Below are 10,702 nucleotides of genomic sequence, written 5' to 3'. Positions count from 1 at the left end.
CTGCGGCTAAGGAAGGAGGGAAAAAAAAAGAAAAGAAAAGAAAAGAAAAAAAAAACTCATTGGGAAAAAAAAAAATCACTTCCAAGTTTGTTTTGTTGCTTCCAAAAGCTGAACAAAACAAGGTCGTTTCAGGCCTCGCCTGGTGCCTCCTTTATATTCCTCCCCCTCCCCCCCCTTTTTTTTCGTTTTAAAAACCCTGACCGGCTCCAGCAGGCTGGAATTTTATATATTTATTTATTTTCTCCCAGCGGCATCTTTTTTTTTTCCACTCCTGTGCCGGGGGGGGTGGGGGGGGGTGCTCAGGGCTCTTCCTTTTCAAGCGGGTTTTCAACAGCAGCTAAGCAGTTGCGTCTGGCGAAACAAAAATGAGCGAAACAAAAGGCGAGGGGGGGCGGCCTGCTCCTCGCCGCGAACACCATCAACGCGTGAAAGGAGAGACGAGATCCCCCCACGCTGCAAACGGGCAACCGAGAAGAGGAACAGCCAGAGCTGGGTTTTTCCGATTGCTTTTTCAGCTCCTGGGTCTGGTGTCCCTAAGCTGCAAGAACCTGCCTCCAGAAGCGCGCTGGACACGGGGACAACCCTACCTGGTGCAGGTGGCCATGTCCCATCCTCCCAGCACGAAGCCCACCAAGACAAGCACCAGCCAAGACCATCCCAGCACCTGCAGCTCTTCTTTTGGGCTGAAAGAAGCCGGATTGGGACCAGCTGGGAGCCGCTGGGTGGTGCTGGCCTGGCCCAGCTGCCGCAGTGCTTGGTGATGGGGTGGCAGGTTGGGGACCTTTGAGGGAGGTGTTGAACCGGCTGCTTCCAGAAGTCCCTTGCAGCCACCTTATCCCACGATTGCTGGGAGCAGCATCCAGCCGTGGGGCACGGGGAGGTGCCGCTGGGTCTGGCGCCGGCGGCCAGCGTTGCTCCGAGCCCAACACCCATGTGCCGTCCCGGTGCAGCCTCCATCCCYGCTGTCACCGACGGGGTTCCTGGACCTCCTGTCCCGAGATCGGGAGAGATCCCGCCGCCCACCCGCAGTCTTGCCTTGCTGCAGGATTTAYGCTGCTTTTTATTCCCTGCCTTCGCAGAGCCCGAACGCTTCTCGGCGTAATTGGCCTCCCGAGGGTTCGGCTATTCCTGCGGCTTTCGCGCAGCTCCTCTCACCACCGCRTGCCCGGGGGGGCTGCGGGGGCCCTGGGAAGCGGCTTTTTCTGCTGGCCTCCACGTCAGGGTGCCCTCAGCTCGGCTGGGTGGAAAATGGCAGCTCTGCATCTCCTGCCTTGCAGAGGGCGGCCGGGCAGGGGAGCTGGCCTGGCCCTTCGCTCCCCCCGGTAAAGCCGGTGAGTGATGACCAGACCGTCCAAAACCACTTGCGTTTCTCAGGACACAGCTGGAAAGAGGGCAGCCCCGGCTCTTTGGGATCGAGCACTTCACCCTGGAGCCTGATGTCTCCGTAAATGAGACGCTGGAAGGAAAGAGGGGCACGGGGACCCATGGGACCTCTCATCCTGTGCCTGGYGGCCACGCTCACCGAGCTGGGGTGAGTTTCCAGCTCTCCTTCCCTACGTACGAGGCCACTCGGGCTCCCCACGTCGCGCTTTCCCACCGTGTGTGCTGAGGATAACAGCAAGTTTGGACTGCAAACCCTGCTGGGTCACCTTCTGCTCTACGTATGGCCACTCCAGGCAAGGGATTGAGGAGATAATTGCCACCCGGGTCCAGCAYGAGGGCCACTTGTGGCCACCAGCCTGGGGGAATGGTCACCCCTGCTTTCCCCCGGAGCAGCTCCCTGCAGGGGAAGCCAAGGATGCTCCAGAGTTAGGAGCATCTCCCGGGACTCGGGAGGTCAGGCACRGCCACCCTTCTGCCCTATGGACGTTGTCTAAGCAGCACCAAGCTGTTTGGTGGTTTGTGCCTCAGTTTCCCCTTGGGGGAATTACCATGCCCATCGCAGAGTGGGGGTTAGCACCCACGTGCCCTCCTGCTGTCCGGGGATTTGGATGTTCAAACAGGTCTATGATGGAGAGATATTGTCTATCTACATGAGAGAGGTTCAGACGGAGCCAGTCTGTGCTGGAGGGAAATGAGGAGGCAAACGTCTTTTTTTTTTTTTTAATTTGTGAATAGCTTTCCATGAAAAAGGTTAAATTGCACACGTATCTTCGCAGTTCTTCAGCATCAGTATGGAGGAGGCCCYGAAAACCAGGAAAACTGGACAAAAGGAACAAGTAAAAAAAGAAGCATCACCAGTACAAATATATACACCTACGTGGACCCCCAAAGCCGCAGCGAGGCGCAGCGGTGCCCGGGCGGCAGCGGTACCTCCCTGCTCGGAAACGCAGCCCGCGACGGGGGACGCTCACCGCGCGGTGGCATCGCGGTGGGCTTCCAGCCGCCCCGGCCCCAGCTTTGGGGGCTGCGCGAGCTGCAGGTGCTTGTTCGCGCTGAGCCGGCGGGGCCAGGGAAGCAATGGGCTGGGCGAAATCGCCCCATTCGCCTGCCCTTAAATGTAGCACCAGCAGGTCGATGTCGGAGTGACCTGCGCGGGGATCGGGGCTTGGTGCCACCAGCCCGTCCCTCGCTTTGCCGGGCAGATCCAGGACTCGCGCTCCCGCTGCCGGCAATGGGACCTGCGCGCCGGGGCGGCTCTCGCCCTCTTTGCCTGAACCCCCCCCCTTGCAAAGCGCTGTATTTGCAACCTCGAATGCAAGTTACTACAAGGGGTTTCTTTCAGGCTATTTTATTTTATTTTACACTACAGCTAAACTCCAGCTAAGTTATGTTGCTCACATCAAAGGTCCTAAATTCTTTTGTAACCAAAAAAGAAAATCTTTATCATCTTCCATTTTTCAGCAAGTCTAAGACACACCACTGAAGCTACAGCTTTTACCTTGTGCTAACTAGCAGCTACCTTAACTCTAATAACCTGTAGCAAAGGAGAGGCAAAGAATCCAGTTCTCTAGAGCTTCAAGTCAAGTTTTAGCACAATTTTGCTCGGCTACCGTAACGTTTCTACGCTGCCTAGCCCTACTTTGCAGATGCCCTGCCACGCTGTCTTTACAAGCAGAGTCAAAGGGCCAGATCTCCAGTCCACGTAAATCACCGCAGCCCCAGCAGCTATCCCAGCTGGTGATCTGCTCCCGGCCAGACGGTTTGAAGGCTGCAGAAACGCTGAAGGCAACTGGGCCCTTGCTCTCCCAGCTTTCCAGGTGCTCAGCGACACCGCAACGTCTTCTGGCTGCTTTGGAGATACTTCTTGTCTGCTCTGGGAAGGCGGCTGGGTCCTGGGCAGGCTGTTTGGCTCCATGGAAATCGCTCTGCCGATGCCTGCCCGGCTGTGCCCACCTGCGAGGGTGACAGTGGCACTTCCCTCCCGCGGCGCCGTGGAAGGAGCAGGGTGACCCTTGCAAGCTGGCTGGAGGTGCTGAGTGCTGGCCGTTCCTATGGGACTAGGGCATAGCGGAGCAAAACGGGCTGGTCTGTTAGGTCAGCGGTAGGATTTCATCTCCGTTGTTGTTCCCAGAGTCTGTTGCATGCACACAGTCTTTGGCCTGAGACTCATGGACAGAGCCTGGATCCAGACCTTATTCCTCCTTGGTCCCATCCGAGAGCATTACATTTTCTGGACAAAGAGCGACCCCATCGGTGACAGCTGCTGTTGGTGGTGCCGTGAGGGTCTGCACACAATGCACAGCGGCCGTTTTCCTTGCTCCTTGCCCACGGCTCCCCCAAAAGTTCATCCTTTACTGGGGTCCTGCATCGTCCYGTCGGCTGCTCGGAGCCTGACGGATGAGCAAAAGAAGGGGAGGGCAACAGTTTCAGACCAGAAAAGGGAGAGAGGTTTTGTCAGCTGTTGAAAGACAGAGAAGGTTTACGGTGGTGCAAGGCTAGACCTACGGCAACCGTGGCAAGGATGTCAGGTACAGAAATAAGAAAGCCACTTCTGGGAAAGTCCCAGTCCCCTTTGCTCCTCTCCTGCTGCGTTCGTTTTCTGGATCCATAGTGAAACCTGTTGCTGCCGCTGCAGGAATCCTCCCTTGCATATTTTGTCAGAGCAGACAAGCTGGACACTTAATTCTTAATTTGCAGAACAATGAACACAAGTCTTTATACATTAAAAATATAAAACAACCCCCAAACTACATTTCCYCTGCTCCCACTGAAAAGAAAATCTAATGCTAAAAATATAGGTTTCTTTGAATATATAATATATAATAGATTATATAAAAACATCTAAAGAAGCAGACTTGCTGATTTGCATCTGAATTTACAGATCTTTTCTTCTTCTCTAGGCACAATTCAGGAGGGAGGCTGAACTCAGAGAATCCAGAAGGGACCTTTATTTGCCTGCTAGCTAATTATCACATGTTATACCTAGGAACTTCCCTGGACAGAAGAAAAAAGAAAGAAAGAGAGAGAGAGAAAGAGAGAGAGAGACAAATGGAGAGAAGAAGGGTTGAGGAAATTGCACATAGTCTACAGAGTCCTAAGCCACCAGGAATCTCATTTCTTGGATCTAGTTTAGCAGGTGCTCGCCTTTAACCCAAAAGGAACATATGCCTTGTCCATTTCCATGAAAAAAGGATAATTCACATTTCTTTCTTTAAAAGTAAAAAAAATAAGTACTGTTATATATCTTCTCTTGAGGAAACTCAATGACCAGAGACTTCTGATGTGTCCTTTAAAGATGTACCAAGTGACTCCTGTGTTATTGGTTTTTTTTCCCCCCTGGTGTTTCTGTGAATATTCATACTATGAAGCTGATAAAAGTCACTGTATATGTCTCTGTCTCTAGAAAATCTTGTCCCTTGTAAGTTCCAGCAGCACGGGGGAGCATCCTGCTAATAGGTAAAGTCTGTGTGGGCCTGATACGGTCCTTCAAATCACGAACGGCCTCTTATAAAAAGGATCCCACACTGCTCCAGTCATTCACATCCGCTGGCAAACAAGTGTCGTTGAGTTCAAACAACTGGTCCACGCTGACGGAGTTTGAGAGGTAATCGTTCCTCCCCTCATCCCAGGGATGCTGAAGGAAAGAAGTGGCCATGAAGGTTTCATCAAAGTCCAGGCTGTTCTGGTTGGATTCGCTCAGGACCTGGTCATGCCCAACAGGGCACCACTCCTGCGGACAGTCGATGTGTCGGCCGTGTACTGTCAAGTCCACGTCTCGAGTTATCGGGCTGATTGGAGGTGTGAGCTCCAGATCCTCAAAAGAGGAGAAATCACCATTCAAGGTGGTGTCAAAGATGGCTTCCCAGTCAAAGTCACCTTTCAGTGATCCCAGCTCCGTTTGTTCTTCCTGGGTGAGCAAGGGAGAGCTGGAAAGCCGAGCYGACTTGGCCGTCCGTTTGGGCAATGGTTGCTTGCGCTTGTGGCCTGCTTTTCCATCTGCTGGATTCCAGTTCTGGTCACCAGTAACTTCTTCGAACTCTTTCAGCAGCTGCTGCGACTCCATGTTGACATTCAGGACATTATTGCTGGTCCAAGAGGAAGCTGCCGGGCTAGTGACGGACCTTGCTTCTTGCTGGGCTCTATTGGTGAAGGCCGGGTGGATCTGCACTGGAGGCATCCTCCGTTTTTTGAAGGCGCCGTTCATGAGCCGGTCAGCATATTGGGGGTCAATCTTCCAGAAGCCGCCCTTCCCTGGCTCATCCTTCTCTCGGGGCACCTTGATGAAGCACTTGTTCAAGGACAGGTTGTGCCGGATGGAGTTCTAAACCCAAAAGAGAAAACAGCAAGGTTGAACGGCTGCTCTCTACCATGGGACCTACCTGGATGGGCAGATTGGAGAGGCTGGTGGAAAAGCACATCTTCAGCAAGGACCTTTGGCAAAGAGACAGCAGAAATTGTCAAGTCAGAAGACATTCCAGGCTATGWGCCCAGCAGAAACTCCCCTGTCCCAAGTCATCAGTGCAGTTTTCTTGCCTCCCATCTAATCCATCCAGAAATGGCAGCAGCCAAGGGGTTCGAGCTAGGACTTGCCAACCAACAGGAAATTTCTGAGAAACTTTCCTTGGCTTTAAACTGGGGCCATGGGGCTTTGGATCGCACAGTGCACTGGGAAAAACCAGCCTAACCTGCTCTAAGCATGGAGCTAAGTTGAAGGAGATCATGCCCTCRCTAGTGGATATGGAGGAAGAGTAGGGACTTTATATTAGTGTGGCCACAGCCCCATTACGAATGGCAACACACAGCAGTACCATGGGGGTACAGCACCATCAGAGCCCTCCTTGGACCCCCCCAGTTCATCTGTGCTTATTACTAATGTTGAGGGGAAAATACATTGCCAAAAAATAGCCCTCTGTGCCTCCCTGCTACCCCTGCTGTCAAGCTGACGCTAGAAACTAGATGGGCCAGACTAGACRGGCACGTGGGCTCTCCTGCAGATACCGAACAGCCCTGGGCCAGCTGGGCTGGGGTCCCCCGAGGCAGACCTGGATCGGGGTGCTGGAGACTTGCACACCCAGAGGTTGGGCTCACTGTGGTTGCCTGCCATATTTGTTCCCAGAAGTGCCTCCTGGCCTGGGGAAGCTTGCAATGAAATCACTGCATCTTCATCCGCCACAACCCAAACTAGCTGGGAGGAAAAAAAAAGAGAGTTTCTGCTCCCGTCGTGCTGTTCTGAAACCCTGAATGTGCCCAGGGTGATGTGAATAATCAGAAAGGAAACTCAGTTATTGGGTAAATAACACAGCGTTGGACTCCACAAAGCCAAGACTGTATTAAGAGATTGGATATGGTAGAGGGTTTTTTTTTTTTAAATGTTGCCTGGATATCTTTATGCTTATTCATCCATAATCCGTAGTGCCGAATAGCAAAAACAAGGCTTGAATGCTTAGAGCTGTTGAAAAACACACACACACACACACACACACACACACACACACACACACAACAAAACCCTCCTCTTGGCTGAAGCTCCTTGGGTGTGTTGGCTCCTCTCCAAAGCACTCAGCTCCCACAGGAATATATCCATCTCCCCCCGGAGTATGGGTGGCATGACCTTTCGAGTCTGTCTTCACATACGGGAATTGGGATAGGGGATGAGAACATAGCCTCGATGGGCGAAAAGAAAAGAAAAGAAAAGAAAAGAAAAGAAAAGAAAAGAAAAGAAAAGAAGCCTTGCAAACGTTCCAGACTGCAGCAATTCCAAATTTACAGTTTAATGAAATTTTACAAGGGTCAGAGAATTGCAGGCTGAATTCTCTGCTCCCTTTCTCCCCTCCCCATCCCAACTTTCATTCAGCCTGGCTGGGCTGCCGTTTGTTATTACCCGGCCAGTTAACATATTTATCATTCCTCCCTGCAACRATCCAGCGAACCCCCTGCATGTCTGCAGAGAGGGATTGAAAACCCTTCTTTCTTTTTTAATAAACACATTTTAATTAAAAACGTGGTGATTATCCAGCCGTGAGTTTGCAGGAGAAAGTCAAAACGCGGGCACGCAACTCCTCCCCTCTGAAACACTCTTGTAGATCCACCAGCACGTAAGAAGGCTGGGTTCACACTGACTTTCAGAGGTGGAAACGTCCAAGGACTCCTGTTTGCGTGAGACATTGCTACCTGCATGCACAGTCCCTGGGGTTGCTCCTGGCGGTGAGCGTAGGGCGGATATTCCCCATTCGCCTCTTGGCTGCAGCTCAGCCCCTAACGTCTGGGCAACACCAGTGAGGAGCTCCCCGGTCCACAATGAGCTGGGCCACAGGGAGGTTTGGAGGGGACAGGCAGCACTGAGACCTCCAGGCCCAGCTTGCCCCCTCTCAGAGGAAGGCTGCTGGACCCCAAGTGGCCCTGGAGAGGGATCAAGATGGTTCCCTTCCCCTTGATGGTCTTCAAGGGCTGGTGGACACCCATCTCCCCTGGGAGAAGGTGGTCAACGCACGGGCAGGGAACATGCAGCTCTTTCGCCCAAAACCGCCAGATCAGCCTCTAAGCTGTGCATTGTGGATGGCGGGCTGGGAATAACCAGGTGGAGGGACGTGCCACCCAGGTCCCTCCTGTCCTCACACGTCCCAGAATGCCGCACTTACTGGTGGTCCCTTTGCAGGACAGAGGAGGGGCCCCAAGCCAACACAGCTCAGTAAAGCCCCTGYGCTTCATGCTTTCCCCCAAGGCAATGAACCCGGGGCTGCCGTCCCTGCTCCCTGGGGATGGGGAGGTAGATCGGTCTGCCTCAGGCTTCCTGCTGAGGTCTGACCAGCTCGTCACTGCGACGGACTCTTTCATCTGTCCTCCCTGAGGGACAGGCAGCCCTGTCGGAAAAGAGGGGCAACCTCTCCTCCTGCTCTGTTTGGAAAGCAGCGGCATTCCTGCTCTCAGCAACCCTGGTGAGGGATCTTCCCAACAAGTGACACCTCCCTGCGGGTCCCCTGCGTCCCGTCTCCTACGCTTAGTTTCTCGGCACCCACCGAAAACCTGACTCAGTGATATTAGGAGTTTGCTAAGCCACCGAGGGGCTCGGAGGGCTCTGTTGTAAGGCGCTGCCCCGTGGAGGCTCTGCGAAAGGTGGAGCGGGGGCACAGAGACGCCTTCCCGCGGGGGCTGGTCCCGTTGCCGCGAGGAGCTGCAGGCACGCGCAGCCGAGCGGCTGCCTTCCCTCTCCTAAAATGGCCCTGGCTCTTCCCGTAATGGCTGGCTCCTGGCTCCTTTCCTCCACAGCCCTCGCGCCTTTGTCATTTGTGAACGGCAAAGCTCCGGCCGGGGCTCTTTCCCCCTGATGGCTCCCTCTGGGCACCCTTTCCCCAGGGATTTCTCTTCCGCCTGCCTTTCTCCTCCTTCCCTCCTCTCCGTGCCGAATTCTTCCCTTTCTGACACCAGCCCAGGTGGAAAAGAAGAAAATCTGGGCCTCTCGCCGGCCCTGGGGACATGCTAGATAATAACTAACTTGGCAAGGGCAAATTCCTGTTTACACTGGGAGCATCCCCGCTGCCGGCAGTTTCTGCCTGCTCCTCAACACTGGCACCAGGCTAAATGCCTCGGTGGGGGAGGAAGACCTGCTACTGCTGCCACGGGAAGGTCTTCTGCTCAAGGTGCCTGGACCATGGAGAGATTCTCATCTCTGCAAACCCATTTGAAACTAGAAACCACGTCTCCATTGCCCAAACAGGGACAGGGTGCGCCGGCCACCCCGCAGAGTGAGGCCTCTTCCTTGTTCCCCGCCGGGGCAGTACCGGCAGCTCCAGAGTTTGGCACTCAGCCTCACGTTGCAYGGTAGAGGCTGCAGAAAGTCCTCCCCCAGCCCCACCAGCAGGTCCGACTCCAAGGAGAAGGGAAGGAGGAAAGAGGAGAAGGTTTCCTGGCCACCTACCTGCCAGGTGGGGTCAGCRTGCCGGAAATAGCAGAAGTTGTCGGTAATCCATTTGTAGATGGCGGAGAGGGTGATTTTAGTCTTCTTGCTGGCTTCCATCGCCATGCAGATGAGCGTGGCGTAGGAGTAAGGTGGCTTCACATGCGGGTTGGTCTTGTAGTCTATGTCTTCCATGGGCTGAGCGTGCATGCCCACGCCGAGGTGCGCAGTCCTGGATGTTGAGGAGGAGATGGGCTTGCCAGGGGTGTGGGGCATGCCCATGCACGCGGGGTCAGCGGCCAGCGGGGAGCACGGTGCCGCCGAGCCGGGGATCTTGTGGTAGTCATGAGGGTCGGCGCCGCTGGGGGACGAGGACGACTTGCCCACRTTGGCGTTGATGATGGAGAACTCCTGGAGCCATTGGAGGCTGGTGAGGCTGTCGTCCAGGTTGCTCGAGTCCCCCATGCTGCTCTCCTGCCCTCTCTCTTCTTCCGACCGGAGGTTCAGCCAGCYGTCAGCCATGTCCGGGGAGACCAGAGCGGGCAGGTCCAGCATCCACGAGGCGCGCAGGGGCAGGGAGGCCACGGGGCAGATCCTGCAATAACGACATGGAGCCACTCAAGATTCCCGGCAGGCAGCCAGCTCCCCGGTGCCCGGGCAGCTCTGCGGCCCAACGCTCCCCAAGCCGCTCGGCTAAACCCATCCCTGGGGCCCCTCTGCGGCGCGCTGCGAYGCCTCCTCCTCCTTCCCGCGACGCTTCAGCTCACATCAGCTCTGGTGGAAACTCCCTCCAGCCCGTGCCCAGGGCGCCCATGCTGCCCCCCTCGGCCRTGAAAGCCAAAATCGTGCTGTGCAGCCTGGCAAAGCAGGGACACCGCTCCCAAAGGACCTGCGTGCTGCCGGTGACCGGCCAAAACCGATGTGTTGAGGAAACATCTCCGCGTTACCCCCCCTACTAACTTCTGTGGGTTTTGCTTGATTTTGTTTCTTCCTCCCGCCGGGGCACTGGCATCTCCGAAAGCACCGGGGGGGAGGGCGACCCGCCCCAAGCACCCTCGCTCGATGCGCGTTTTTGCGGCTGGGAGGGCCCGACCTCCCCTGTGATGCCCCCTCGGGTAAGGCAATATTTAACGGCCAGGGGAAAGCGCCGGGGCCCAGGGCGAAGCCACCCGCCGCGGCCCCCCGCTCCGCCGCGACGCCCCACCGACTTGCTGCGACGCCCGTCCCAGAGCTCCCGCTGYGGCGGGGCACGACGACGACAAACAAGCAAATAAATAAATAAATTAAATCAAACTCAGTTAAATGAATCAGTTCCCCGCGCCAGCCCGCCAAGCCTCCCGCCGCCCGGCCCCCGCTCCGGGCCCTCACCCCGTCCCGGCGACGTCCCCCCCCGCTGCCAAAGTTCAGGAGCGAGCAGGAATGTTC

The 10,702-nt window shown here is 55.3% G+C and overlaps 1 protein-coding gene across 1 annotated transcript; it reads right to left on the bottom strand.

Moving 5' to 3' along the window:
* Window positions 1–4,888: 4,888 nt before the first annotated feature.
* On the bottom strand, window positions 4,889–9,832 carry FOXJ1 (forkhead box J1). The gene is made up of 2 exons (XM_026090543.1): window positions 9,299–9,832; window positions 4,889–5,704 (listed from the first exon to the last, which is right to left on the bottom strand). The coding sequence occupies exons 1-2, from the start codon at window positions 9,830–9,832 to the stop codon at window positions 4,889–4,891; spliced, it is 1,350 nt and encodes a 449-aa protein (XP_025946328.1).
* Between the last annotated feature and the right edge of the window lie 870 nt (window positions 9,833–10,702).

The sequence above is a fragment of the Apteryx rowi genome, unplaced genomic scaffold (genome assembly GCF_003343035.1).
Source record: "Apteryx rowi isolate R43461 unplaced genomic scaffold, aptRow1 scaffold_86, whole genome shotgun sequence".
NCBI lineage: Eukaryota > Metazoa > Chordata > Aves > Apterygiformes > Apterygidae > Apteryx > Apteryx rowi.
This window is presented reverse-complemented; position numbering and strand designations above follow the sequence as displayed.